The sequence below is a fragment of the Procambarus clarkii genome, chromosome 30, assembly GCF_040958095.1.
Source record: "Procambarus clarkii isolate CNS0578487 chromosome 30, FALCON_Pclarkii_2.0, whole genome shotgun sequence".
Taxonomy (NCBI): domain Eukaryota; kingdom Metazoa; phylum Arthropoda; class Malacostraca; order Decapoda; family Cambaridae; genus Procambarus; species Procambarus clarkii.
Window position 1 is genome coordinate 11,918,734 of NC_091179.1, and position 15,222 is coordinate 11,933,955.

The 15,222-nt window shown below is 44.5% G+C and overlaps 1 protein-coding gene and 1 non-coding gene across 2 annotated transcripts; one reads left to right on the top strand and one right to left on the bottom strand.

The window, feature by feature from the left end:
- Positions 1-356: 356 nt before the first annotated feature.
- On the top strand, positions 357-3,139 carry LOC123752253 (segmentation protein even-skipped). The gene is made up of 3 exons (XM_045734309.2): positions 357-820; positions 1,293-1,516; positions 2,274-3,139. Exons 1-3 carry the CDS (start codon positions 685-687, stop codon positions 3,057-3,059), a joined length of 1,146 nt encoding a protein of 381 aa, XP_045590265.2. The 5' UTR covers positions 357-684; the 3' UTR covers positions 3,060-3,139.
- Positions 3,140-9,815: 6,676 nt separating this feature from the next.
- On the bottom strand, positions 9,816-9,934 carry LOC123752256 (5S ribosomal RNA). The gene has a single exon (XR_011230051.1). It is a non-coding gene; the product is annotated as a 5S ribosomal RNA (ribosomal RNA).
- Between the last annotated feature and the right edge of the window lie 5,288 nt (positions 9,935-15,222).

Sequence of the window (15,222 nt, forward strand, 5' to 3'; positions counted from 1 at the left end):
TCAACACCACACACACACAGCTGGTCAACACCACACACCCTCCCAGCTGGTCAACACCACACACACACAGCTGGTCAACACCACACACTCCCAGCTGGTCAACATATGCTTCTAAAACTTTTAATATATAACCACATAACTCTAGCAAGTTCATAATAATTTCTGACAACTCGTATTAATTATTCAATTACGTAAACTTCATTTTTTTTACCCGAGATAATATATGTAATTATCTTGGACAAAACATGATGGTAATATGACCAATGGAATTGTCCAGTCGCGTCATTTTAAACTGATTCAAATGTTTGGATCTATTATTTACTTCTAAAGTCGCATGATGTTGACATTGTTTAATGATTTGTCCTCCACGAGGAAGGCAAGAGCTTGACGGCTCTGTGATTGGCCAATCGGGGGAGCGCAGCTCCTCTCTAGCTCCGCCCCCAGCTCCCTCCTTAACCAATCGCGCGCCTGCGACGCCGGCCCACCGCCCGCTTATAAGCCCATGAAACAGATACTGTGTAGTCATTCCATATCATCGCGTCGTATTGTGCGCACGTACTGTGTGGAGCTCTCTCACCGGGTACAGACGCAAGCCAAGACTTTTGTGTGTCATTCTGGTGGATACTTATCTGTGTTTCGAGAGCTGTTTGAGGAGTGAATACCCTCGTCTTCGCCGTGTGAGAGATGATGGGTGCCTTAGAGGAGCGCTTGTCTTACCTTGTGGGACCCGTCAGTCCTCCTTGTAGTCCTTCGTCAGGAAGCCTCTCCCCGCCGTCACCTCACCAGGACCTCACCACACCTGCCGAAGACAGTGATCTAGGTGAGCTAAACGATCATTTATTCTACTGACATTAATCTACTTCTAGGTAAACTTGTCCTCATATCAACATTCACACTGCCCTTTACGTATTTCACGTATATTGAAGCACTGCTCGTATAGGGTATGCCAGTCATATTCTGGTCGCCTGACTGGTTAACTGTCAACAAACATAAGTCTTGCAGCTTGCAAAGTGTGATTTTTTTTTTGCAAAATATCTGCGGTAATCTCTTAATATTTTCTCGTATAACTAAATACATTAATAGTGAAAAGATTAACCAATGATCTCTCTAATTACCTCTATATCTAATGCCCAATTGTGTTCTTGCGTGTGGGCAGAACATCTACTTTAAGATAGCATAAGGGGGACAATTAAGACAATTTCCTCTGCAATTAAGAGCCTGCAATTAAGGGTCATTTGGCTTCGATGTCCCATAGTAACCTCAGCTAACCAGGTGTTGTTGTTTTCGTGCAGGAAGTGGCAAGTCTGGTGTCGAACCCTCTCCTGCAGCTACCCCGTCGCCGTCTCCCAAGGGCGCGGCGCCCAGCCAGCCCTCGGAGCTTCGGCGGTACAGGACGGCCTTCACCAGGGAGCAGATCGCCCGCCTGGAGAGGGAGTTTACGAGGGAGAACTACGTTAGTCGCCCAAAGCGCTGCGAGCTGGCCAAGGAGCTGGGCCTCACTGAAGCTACTATCAAGGTAAATGGTCTCTCTCTCTCTCTCTCTCTCTCTCTCTCTCTCTCTCTCTCTCTCTCTCTCTCTCTCTCTCTCTGTGCTGTTGTGATTTGAACCAGTTAGTGATGTTGGACGTTCTTATTATCTATAGAAGAAAGGACACAGCACTTACATTCACCTAGATACAGGATACATAACACCAGGATACATAACACGCGTTCACCAGAATACACGACACAACACATTCACCTAGATACATAACACATTCACCAGGATACATAACACACACATTCACTTGGATACACGACACTCACACATTCCCCTAGATATACAACACACATTCAGCACAAAACTAATACAATAAATATTAAAACCATGCAATACGCTCATTAATTAAATTTAATTATAAAACTTTGTATTCCTTAATTACTGTTTATATAAATGCTGTTATTTACTAAATTCCCAAACATCATTAATTTTATCATATATATATTATTTACTTAGTTTAATTATTTTGATAACTATAATAATACCTTGTACACTTGTATTCAACACTGAACACTTGAACATTCACCACCACTGAACACTTGAACATTCACCACCACTGAACACTTGAACATTCACCACCACTGAACACTTGAACATTCACCACCACTGAACACCTAAACACCTGAACACCTGAACACCTGAACACCTAAACACCTGAACACCTGAACACCTGAACACCTGAACACTTAAACATATAAACACATACTCACCATATGTGTCATCTGTACTTCAGGTTTGGTTCCAAAACCGACGCATGAAGGACAAACGGCAGAGGCTGGCGGTGGCCTGGCCCTACACGGACCCGACCCTCACAGCCTACTTGATCCACGCCGCGGCTGCTTCAGGAGCCTATCCTAACTACCTGACTCCCTCAGCGGCGCCCGGGGCGGCCTGGGGTGGACCTGCAGGGATGGGTGTCCCTCAGTCTATCCCCTACGCTGCTCCTCACCTGTCGTACAGCCCTCAACTCGCGCCCCCAATCACACGCTATTCTCCCTATCCACGCCCGCAGCCGCCCGCGACGTCCTCTCTCTACTCGGCTGGCAACGACGCCCACGTCTCTCTACCGTTGGCGCCCTCGCCCGTTGTCCCGCGGGCGGCCTTGTGCGGGCATCTGCCCGCCTGTCCAGCCTACACCTCGCCCAGGGACGTGTGTCTCTGCGGGTACATGTACCCGCCTTATGCCCAAAGGCTGAGCCACGCAATGCCCGCTACAACCCATAATTTATGTCCACCAGTCTCGTCTCCATCTTCCTTTTCCCCCGTGTCCTCCTGCAGCAGCAGCAGCAGCAACAGTCCGGAGAGACAGCAGGAGTCCCCCAAGCCCCATTCCCCCCATTACTCCGAGTCCGTTCCCCCTGTGTCGTCCCCATGCCCTGGTGCCGTTCCAATAAGGTCCCCTCTGAACCCTGGTGCCATTCCCACAAGGTCCCCCCTGAACCCTGGGTCCATACCCACCACCACCACTGCTCCCAGACTGTTTAAACCTTACGATGACGAGCCCTTGGCCAAGGCGTAGAAAGTCGCCGGTAAAGTTGGTTCGACAAGTGTGTTACCTGTGATGTGATGTAGAGTGATTAAGATGTGTGTGAGTGATATATTTTGTTAAATAAATTTTTGTTTATGTTTCTGGATTTTTCATTCTACTACCAGACCTTTTATATGGAAAAACAACAGTATGTTGTATGAATGCATTATAGGCCTTTGAATACTCAATGTTACATAGAGGTTAATAAAAGATATTGGAAATAAAATGCTAAATTTTACGTGTTTAAAAAAGAATATATTTATTCAAATATATTTATTAAAGGAAACTAAAACATTTGATGACATTTTTAAACATTACTATCAAATTCATTTCAATGACAATTACTGAAACTTTTGCAATGAGTGAATGACCTTCTAATGCTCCCCGTTCAATCCTTATAATAACAGCTAAAAACTACTTATTAGATATTAATTGACTTTAGTAAAATTACCCAAGGCATTCCTACTTTATATCGTTTAATTACTCCACTGTTATGTACATTATTGCAGAATCAACCTCAGCTGTGTGAATTAAAAATCGTTAATAAGATTGCAGTTAGTCATTAGTTTTGCCCTTATCAGCCTACGTAAACTGATAATAGTACTATTAGTGCACAGAGAAATCACCCATTAACGTTATGTATGAATGAGAAAATCAAGAGAGCCGTGACAAGGATTCGATTCGGAAGTGGATTTTTTTTAATAGATGAGTTACATCTGCATTAGTGCAGCTGCCCTAGACTATATGAAGGGGAGTACAGTGTGTCAAAAAAGCTAACTACGTGATGCTAAAAAATCTCCATCACACAGGATGGTTAGTCATACAGAGGCATGTGATAGGCAGTCTGCACTGGCAGACTCCGGATGCATTTTGAGGATATCATCAACACAAGATTGAATACGGTAGCAGTGGTAATTAAAGTCCCCATCTCGCAGCATGGTTAGTCATACAGGGCCATATGTTCAGTATCCTGCACTGGCAAATTTTGGGTACACTGTGAGGATATCTTCAAGAATACGAGAGTGAATAAAGTAATTGCAAAGCTCCAGGTACCTCATGCCAACTGGTCTAAAAGGTCTAGTAACTGGGCATTCGGTGATGTAGTGTGGGAGATCATGCCACAGTTCCTGCTCACAAAGTTTGCAACTGGAGTGCTCAGGATTGGGAGATCCGTCACCTGCAGCCACCTGCCACAGGTAACGGTAACCCAACCTGATCCTGGCAACCACTGTGTCGCACAGTCTAGTGGACGTTTTGTGCTGCCCATAGATATAGATTTCAGATCTGAACAAATCATAGCTTTTTATACTAATACTTTCAGGTCGTTGGGAGTCAGTAATTTCTTTCCTATCAGACCTGAGTGTTTGGACCAATACAGTTTTGACAGCAGAGATGGGGATACCTAGATCTAATTCAACTTCATCCTTGTTACACGCTAATTTGGCTGCAATGTCTGTCTTATTATGATGGGTTATATTTATGTGTGAAGGTATCCATACAAAGGAGATTCGAGACCCTTTACTCTGTGCAGCAATTAGGTCATTTATAATTAGTAGTATGAAGTTCTTGCTGTCGATCTTCCAGGAGAAGTTTTCGATTGCTTGAAGAGCAGACTTTGAATCACAAAATATTATTCCTCCTCCAATTTTTTTAATGTACTGGTAGCTAAGTGTAATGCTGCTAGTTCTGCTTGTGTGGAGGTCAGCCAGTTGTTTAACCTGACACTGATAGTCTGTGTGCAAATATTATTTCTATAAAACCTACATGCTGCTGCAGTCCGTCCAGTAGAGGATTGGACTGAGCCGTCGGTGTAGACACAGTGCTCGTGAGATCTTAAACTCTCGATGGAGGAGGCAATTGTTTCAAGTGTGACAGCTTTGAGAAGAGCAAGATTCTCATTATCTTTCTTGGTTACAGGTGTATATGATACTTGAATGGTGGGGTACAGATAAATAGGAATATCAGAGACAGGTAGATTGCACTTAAAAGGAATGTTAAGTTTAATGAGAGTGTAGGCTTTTTTTTTTTTTATTAAGTTATGAGGTACATCTGCATTAGTGCAGCTACCCTAGACTATATGAAGTGGAGTACAGTGTGTCAAAAAAAGCTAACTAGGTGATGCTATAAAATCCCCATCACACAGGATGGTTAGTCATACAGAGACATGTGATAGGCGGTCTGCACTGGCAGACTCCGGATGCATTTTGAGGATATCAACAACACAAGATTGAATAAGGTAGCAGTGGTAATACAAGTCCCCATCTCGCAGGATGGTTAGTCATACAGGGCCATGTGTTTAATAGCCGGCACTGGCAAATTTTGGGTATACTGTGAGGATATCTTCAAGAATACGAGAGTGAATAAAGTAATTGCAAAGCTCCAGGTACCTCATGCCAACTGGTCTGAAAGGTCTAATAACTGGGCATTCAGAGTGTAGGCATGAAAAATAACGTTAGAAACTCTACGGTCTTCCCACTGCCTCTTCTGGCCCCAGGTAGCCCCCAAGCCTCTTGGCCAGCACCCGGTCGACTTACCTGAAGGAAGTCAGGTCAACAGGCGAGAAAGATCATTATACCTCCCTTGACACAAATCCTCACCCCCATTATAAGGTACTTATCAACAACTCGCAGCTTCAGCTTCACATTCCCCTACATATAGCTAATGTAAGGAAAGGCAGACAAGAGTGTGTTCGAAGGGCACTGTATTACGATATACAGTAGATTACAAATAGATATGATATCGAGGTATAGTATTACAAATCGCTGTAATTGTTTATCCTCTGGGATTAGTGGGATAAGCTGCTTATTTGAGACTTTTAATGCCTTTGATCTATGTGTGTGTAAATGTTAGTAATAATTGGATTAAGTTTCAAGGGCTAGTTTGATCTGTTAAGTCCGTACGTTCACATGTTAAATCCCTATATCTAAGGGATAGGCATTTAAACATCGAATCCCTTTGATTTTTAATTTACACTGAGTGTACATTGCTTGAACAACAAGGCCTAGTGACGTTTCAAGATGTTACACGACCAAAGACCAACATTCACTCCAAACATCTACACCACCTACGGGGCTATTCGTGCCCATGCCACCTCTGGTAGTGGCTTACTCTTCATCAATCAATCATCTTGAAAAAAACAGAAATACGGAAATTGGTAGTGTACCTTGAGGTTACCTTGAGGTGCTTCCGGGGCTTAGCGTCCCCGCGGCCCGGTCGTTGACCAGGCCTTCTGGTTGCTGGACTGCTCAACCAGGCTGTTGGACGCGGCTGCTCGCAGCCTGACGTACGAATAACAGCCTGGTTTATCAGGTACCGTATCAAGTTCTATGGATGTGTGGTAATATTACAACTTATAGGTGCAATCCTTAGTAGATCCAAACACTTTGCAATATAATTATTTTAATAATACTCTCATATTTTTATTTTGTACTGTGATTAATATTGAATTAATTTATATGCATTTGTAATGTAAAATATGATTATTATTTTGTGTTCTGTATAGATTTGGGAGCCCTGTAGGGACCTGAAATATAGTAGGGAAGAAATAGCTTATGCTGTTCTATCCCTTTGTCATGTATTTTATTATATCAATAAACTTATTTGAACTTAAAACTTGATCTGAAAATAAAATTAACATTCGAAGTCAAATTCTGGTATAATAGCTCAGACCAGTGTACTTGTTGCAACCAGGAGAGGAATTACAAAGATCTTTTGCAACGAACGTATTTGACAAATTATTACTGTACTGAATGTTTAATATTGTCCTTGAAGTTCAGTAACATCTCAATGTAACTACATTTCGGTTCTAAGAAGAGAGAAGAAAGGTATGTTTACACCTCCTCCCACCTTGCAAGCAAGCTTCTCCTAAACCCCCACCCTTCCACAGACTAAATAACTCTCACGAAGCGAAAACTTTCTTAATTTTAATAATAAAGAATTGAAAATCAAAAGACCTAAACACCCCCACACCACGGGGGAGACATCTCCCGTCACGCAGGGTGCAGTCGCACCTCCACAGATCTCCAGTATCATCTATTGATACTGGAAATGGCTCAAAAGGGCCACCACTTACGGGCTATTCATGCCCGTGCCACCTTTTGGGTGGCTTAATCTTCTCTCTCTCTCTCTCTCACCCTCACACACACTCATCTGCATTGTCATGTTCTTAGGTCACCCGAGTCTCGTGGTTTAGTTCTTAAGTTCTCTGTCTTGGTCCCTCTTATAGTCTTACCTTAAAACTCTACCTTCTTTTCCCTACCTACCTACCTTTCTTCTCCCCCTCAGTCGTTCACAAGTGGTCCACGACGACGGATCTAAACGACGTCGTTTTCTTTATTTTCAGGTGTGTGTGTGTGTGTGTGTGTGTGTGTGTGTGTGTGTGTGTGTGTGTGTGTGTGTGTGTGTGTGTGTGTGTGTGTGTGTGTGTGTGTGTGTGTTGTTACAACTTATTATTATTATACATTTCAGTATCATTGTAATTATTATGGAGAGAGAGAGAGAGAGAGAGAGAGAGAGAGAGAGAGAGAGAGAGAGAGAGAGAGAGAGAGAGAGAGAGAGAGAGAGAGAGAGAGAGAGAGACAGACAGACAGACAGAGACAGAGAGAGTGTTTCACTATCGTGGAGGGTGTGAGGTCAGAGTTGGAGAGAGGGGTCATTATAGGTCCCCTGGTAGAAGTTCAGCATCATTATAGGGAACTTGTTAAGTTCTCATCCCTCGTTCTAATCATTCTAAGTTCTCTTAAGACCCAGGTCTACGTTCAGGTGCTGGGAGGTGAGAATGACTGAGACAAAGGCATCTTGTAATTACGAATTGATGTGTTTTGGACGTTCTAATATAACCCCAAATGTGACTTTTGTTGAACTTTTAAAAATGTTGAAATGATGAGGAAGAAAGAGGGGGACAAATTGGTGTACGTAAAAAAATATATATTTATATAGGTTTAAGTTAATACAGAATATAATGTATTGTTGTCAATCTTGTCAACTTTAATTCTAAATTCAGGAGTAACAAAAACTTTTGTGAATATACACTGAGAAGCAAGGTACACCTCTCAGTGTATTTACACCAAGAAGCAGGGTACACCTCTCAGTGTATTTACACCAAGAAGCAGGGTACACCTCTCAGTGTATATACAGCAAGAAGCAGGGTACACCTCTCAGTGTATTTACACCAAGAAGCAGAGTACACCTCTCAGTGTATATACACCAAGAAGCAGGGTACACCTCTCAGTGTATATACACCAAGAAGCAGAGTACACCTCTCAGTGTACATACACCGAGAAGCAGGGTACACCTCTCAGTGTATATACACCAAAAAGCAGGGTACACCTCTCAGTGTATATACACCAAAAAGCAGGGTACACCTCTCAGTGTATATACACCAAGAAGCAGGGTACACCTCTCAGTGTATATACACCAAGAAGCAGGGTACGCCTCTCAGTGTATATACACCGAGAAGCAGAGTACAGTTCTCAGTGTATATACACCAAGAAGCAGTGTACACCTCTCAGTGTATATACACCAAAAAGCAGGGTACACCTCTCAGTGTATATACACCAAAAAGCAGGGTACACCTCTCAGTGTATATACACCAAAAAGCAGGGTACACCTCTCAGTGTATATACACCAAGAAGCAGGGTACACCTCTCAGTGTATATACACCAAGAAGCAGGGTACACCTCTCAGTGTATATACACCGAGAAGCAGTGTACACCTCTCAGTGTATATACACCGAGAAGCAGAGTACAGTTCTCAGTGTATATACACCAAGAAGCAGTGTACACCTCTCAGTGTATATACACCGAGAAGCAGGGTACACCTCTCAGTGTATATACACCGAGAAGCAGAGTACAGTTCTCAGTGTATATACACCAAGAAGCAGTGTACACCTCTCAATGTATATACACCAAGAAGCAGAGTACAGTTCTCAGTGTATATACACCAAGAAGCAGGGTACACCTTACTGTGTATACATCTATGGAGGGGGGGGGGGAGGGGAGGCTCACTAAAGACTTGTATACGTTTTTGTAAACGATTTAATACATGTAAACAAACCCGTCATGACTGAGAAAAGATGGACAGGTTTCGTCAGCAGTTGTGTAAATTGACACAGGTGGAAACTGAGTACCTAAATGAGCCACAGGGACGTTAGAAAGAACTTTTTCAGTGTCAGAGTAGTTAACAGATGGAATGCATTAGGCAGTCATGTGGTGGAGGGAGAGAGTTATCAGGGGAAAGCGCCAAGCCATTACTACAATATAGCACTTGAAAGGGTCAGGATAAGGATTTGGGATGGGATAAAGGAAAAGAATGGTGCCCAGCCACTTGGACGGTCGGGGGATTGATCGCCGACTTGCATGAAGCGAGACCGTCGCTCTACCGTCCAGCCCAAGTGGTTGGGAGTGGTGTGGTGGAGGCAGACTCCATACACAGTTTCAAATGTAGATTTGACAGAGCCCAATAGACTCCAGAATCTGTACACCAGTTGATTGACAGTTGAGAGGCAGGACCAAAGAGCCAGAGCTCAACCCCTGCATGCACAAGTAGGCGAGTACAACTAGGTGAGTACACACTCGCCCAGTGAGAAACTCCGGAGAGGATTGACTGGGAAAGAATCCACAGCTGTTCACCTAGCAGTAACTGGGAACCAGAGAATTAAAGCGATTGAAATTGAAATAAGTTTATTGAGGTAAAATACACACAAAGGGATGAGGTAGCTCAAGCTATTCTCGCCCCGTTCAACCTTATTGCCAACAGCATTTGGTGTTCCTAGGCGGTCACCCATCCAAGTACTAACCAAACCCAACGTTGCTTAACTTCGCTGACCGGACGAGAAGCGGTGTTCTCAACGTGGTATGGCCGTTGGCCCCTATGGGAAAGGGGATGGAATGCTCTCAACCCGGCTAATAGGAGTCGGAACTCTTCAGTCTGTTCCTGTACCCACCTTTGTAACGAGAGAGAGAGAGAGAGAGAGAGAGAGAGAGAGAGAGAGAGAGAGAGAGAGAGAGAGAGAGAGAGAGAGAGAGAGAGAGAGAGAGAGAGAGAGAGAGAGAACATGAGAAATGAGACTGTTTCTACCTCATTGGGGCATGAAAACAGTGGCAAATACACAACCACTAATATGCTGTTGATGTGTGAAGTTTGAAGATTGTCACGAAGGGTTATACTTAGGGGGAGAAAAGGCTTCAATAGCTTATGGTGTCTGTGACTGGTGGAAAAAGGCTTCAGTACTCTCATGAGATTTATAATCGATGACAAAAAAAATGATGTCACACAATGGAGAAGATGGAAAAGCGACGACGTTTTGGTCAGTCCTGGATCATTATCAATTCGTGTGTGATGTGATTAAATGGTCCAGAACGAACCGAAACGTTTCTTCCTCTTGTAGGGGTGCCCCCAGTCACATGGGCTGGACGGTAGAGCAACAGTCTCGCTTCATGCAAGTCGGCGTTCAATCCCCGACCGTCCCAAAGTGGTTGAGGCACCATTCCTGTCCCCCGTCCCATCCCAAATCCTTATCCTGACACCTTTCCTTCCAAGAGCTATATAGTCGTAATGACTTGGCGCTTTCCCCCTGATACTTCTCTTCCCTTCTGGTGTGTGTGTCGTTTGGTCATTATATCTTCAGCCTCGTTATTGTGACTCATTGTCTACGTAAAACGACTCTCTTGTTCCGAGGGAAAGTGACCCGTAATTGCCCTGTTCATGATGCCCTTAAGAGCCCTGTCTTGCAATGCCCTTAAGAACAAATACACAAGGGCCGTGACGAGGATTCGAACCTGCGTCCGGGAGCATCCCAGACACTGCCTTAATCGACTGAGCTACGACAGGGGTTAAAAGGGTTGAAACCGAAGTTCTAGTGAACTTACTGGATCCCGTAGCTACGGGATCCAGTAAGTCTGTGTGTGATGCCCTTAAGACCATTGAAAGGTAGTTAGAGAATTTTTGTCTCAAGGGTTGAATGAATAATTGCGAGGTCTCACACTCCTACCTTGAGGTTACCTTGAGGTGCTTCCGGGGCTTAGTGTCCCCGCGGCCCGGTCGTCGACCTGGCCTCCTGGTTGCTGGACTGATCAACCAAGCTGTTAGACGCGGCTGCTCGCAGCCTGACGAATGAGTCACAGCCTGGTTGATCAGGTTGATCCTGAAGAGTGCTTGTTACCGGAGACCGTGGAATAGTTGTTAGAGGAGAATGGGGGAAAAAGAAGTTAGTGAATAGTGGTGGGGATTTTTTTTTCGGGGAAGGGGGGGGGAGGTGGGGAGGGAAATGGGGAGAGGATGGCTGAGGCTAGAGGGCTGGGTGGGGGGTTGGGGGTGGGGGGATGATGCGGACCTTACCTGCCAGTGGATGGGGGCGGAGCGGTCATGACGAGATTGTTATTAGTCCCTCGGGCATGTGACCTACACTATCCCCCCTTCCTATCCTTCTCCTCCTCCCCCTCAATCCCTTCCCCTACCCCCATCCTTGCATACCCACCGAGACACCCATATTCGAGAGGGGGAGGGGGGTAGAAATAGCCTAAGCTACTCTATCGCTTTGAGATGTATTTCTTTCTTGTCTCAATAAACATACTTCAACTTGAACCCATATACATGGTGGGTGTATGGGTGTAGACAAGACGTAAGTGCTTGCGTCTGGGATCCTCTCGGACGCAGGTTCGAACCTTCGTCACGGCCCTTGTGGACTTGTTCACCCATTCACCCATATACATCCCCATCCACACACCCCACACCCCCTATGCCCTCCCTCCACACTCATCCACACACACACACACACACACACACACACACACACACACACACACACACACACACACACAAACACACACACACACACACACACACACACACACACATGGATCTCACCACAGTAGAGGGAGATGACTGATAGAGAGCACATGATAACGACATACAAGATTCTAAGAGGAATTGCTCAAAGCAGGAAGCAGCAGCAGCAGCAGGACGAGGGAACAAAGATGGAAATTTAAGTCTACAAATGTCATAGAATTCACATTTTTGTGACTTAGAATCCGTCATTAAGTGGAACATAGCTTAGAGTTAGACGAAGAAAATGCTGAATATATTCACTCTCATACATAAATATACTAGAAAGAGGAACCGAGTCATGACACTGAAATAAGAACGTTGGGAAGGCGGGGCTGGAAGTCGAGCCGAGTCCTCTAGGGCACATCTAAGTGATCGAGGAGTCAAAATACATAGCACCGCTCCCGTGCCGGGTAAGTCCACTACGGGCTCACCATAGCCCGTGCTACTTGGATCTTGTTCCTAGTAGCTGAATCTATAACAACAACAACAGTCACAGTAACGTGGCTAAAGTAAGTTGACCAGATCACACACTAGAAGGTGAAGGGACGACAAAGGGACGAAAGGATAAAAGCCTTGGGGTAGGGGGGAGAGAGGAGGGGGGGGGGAGGTGCCAACATGACACACACATTATATATATATATATATATATATATATATATATATATATATATATATATATATATGAAGATAAGTCGTCCCTTCACCTTCTAGTGTGTGGTCTGGTCAACTTCTAAGTGAGTAAACACCTACACATATGTCTAAGTAGAGGGCTAAACAGAAGGGGATTTGTAGTGCTTGTAAAACACTAAGCTAACCTACAAGCATAAATACACAGATTTACATCAGTCTAAATAAACAAGGTGTTCGAGGTGTCTTTTTTTACATAGCGTCGTTAATGTGCGTTTACATAGGTGAAATGTAATTCTGGGGCCAGATTCACGAAAGCACTTACGCAAACACTTACGAACCTTGTACATCTTTTCTCAATCTTTGGCGACTTTGTTTACAATTATTAAACAGTTAATGAGCTCCGAAGCACCAGGAGGCTGTTTATAACAATATCAACAGTTGAATGGGAAGTTTTCATGCTTGTAAACTGTTTAATAAATGTAACCAAAGCCGTCAAAGATTGAGGAAAGATGTACACGTTCGTAAGTACTTGCGTAAGTGCTTTCGTGAATCTGGCCCCTGACCAGCTTCCACATATCCTGTATACATATATACACACATGTATACCTTCGAGTGAGAGCTGCGGGGGTAGTTAGGGGAGAGGGGGGGAGCAGGGGTGCCAACATGACACACACACACACACATATATATATATATATATATATATATATATATATATATATATATATATATATATATATATGTAGATAATTTTATTCAGTGTGATGGCTGATATATGATAGAGTGGCTACCTACGAGCGTCAGTTATGGATGATTGACAGATGGTGGTTGTCAGGAGTTGAAGACTGACAGATGGTGGTGGTGGTGGTGAGAGGTGCCATGGACGGCTGACAGACGAGCCTGGGAGCTGACGCAATTCAAGAGCAGCTGGTAATTAGGCACTGTGTCATGACCAAGGGTGAAACTAGTCCACAGAATGTCACGAGTTTCGGCGAGTTGCGAACGTGTTCAGTACCGTAAAAGCCTTGGGGCCAGATTCACGAAGCAGGTACGCAAGTACTTACGAACGTATGCATCTTTTCTCAATCTTTGACGGCTTTGGTTACATATATAAAACAGTTTACAAGCATGAAAACTTCCCATTCAACTGTTGATATTGTTATAAACAGCTTCCTGGTGCTTCGGAGCTCATTAACTGTTTAATAATTGTAAACAAAGCCGCCAAAGATTGAGAAAAGATGTAAGTGCTTGCGTAACTGCTTCGTGAATCTGGCCCCCTGGTTATTAAGTAGTTACTGCGACTATGAAACGTCTGATAACTGGAAATAAGTAGCTCTAAAGCATGTCAAGAAGTTTCCAGGAATGGGAAGCGACTGGACTCAGATGAAAGTAACGTTAAAGTTCGTTAAACAGTTTACAGAAAAAAGTCTGCATGGACCAGTTAAGGAAGTTTACTTCTCCAGTTACAAGGGACAAAACAACGTCTTTACAACAAGTAAAGTTGTATAGCGTGTCAAGCAGCTTCCAGGAATAAGGAACGTCTGGTAACAGGAAATACGTAACGTAACCTTGAGGTGTCTTGAGGTGCTTCCGGGGCTTAGCGTCCCCGCGGCCCGGTCGTCGACCAGGCTTTAAAACATTAAAACCTTGTCACAAGTAACAAGTCTCAATGTGGATACTAAATATAAACACAAGAACGCAAGAATGAAGGTAACTGCAGAAGGCCTATTGGCTAATACGAGGCATGTTGACCAGACCACACACTAGAAGGTGAAGGGACGACGACGTTTCGGTCCGTCCTGGACCATTCTCAAGTCGACGGTCTGTCCTGGACCATTCTCAAGTCGATGGTCCGTCCTGGACCATTCGACTTGAGAATGGTCCAGGACGGACCGAAACGTCGTCGTCCCTTCACATTCTAGTGTGTGGTCTGGTCAACATACTTTAGCCACGTTATTGTAACTCTTCGCCTGCATTGGAATATAATCATTTCACTGCCCCCCAATAAACAAAGGGTATCCAATCCCCAGGCTATACTCCCCCTTTAAGTGGCGTCTTACCCAACAACCCTCCAAGCTACGGGCTCACCATAGCCTGTGCTACATGTAACTTGTTCCAAGTAGCTGAATCTATAACAAAAACCTACAACCCGTCCTCCTGGATTTGTGCTCCTCTCAGTAGCGACTGACCACAATAAGACGCACTCAGCAAATGTTAACGTAATGTTTAATGCTAACAGCGCTGAGTGCGTGTCGCGCGCGTGTGTGTGCGTGTCGCGCGCGTGTGTGCGTGTAACGTGAATTTCGTTCATCAATGTGGATGGCGACCACTGGATTAACGGGTGAGTTGGTCATTGCTCATCAGTAAGGGTTGGACCCCAAGCCCTGAAGCATCCACGTCAGGCAATGGGTGCCCCTGAGCCAGAAGAGAGAAAGTCTGCTGTAGGAGAGGCAGAAAGTCTGCTGTAGGAGAGGCAGAAAGTCTGCTGTAGGAGAGGCAGAAAGTCTGCTGTAAGAGAGGCAGAAAGTCTGCTGTAGAAGAGGCAGAAAGTCTGCTGTAGAAGAGAGGCAGAAAGTCTGCTGTAGAAGAGAGGCAGAAAGTCTGCTGTAGAAGAGAGGCAGAAAGTCTGCTGTAGAAGAGAGGCAGAAAGTCTGCTGTAGAAGAGAGGCAGAAAGTCTGCTGTAGAAGAGAGGCAGAA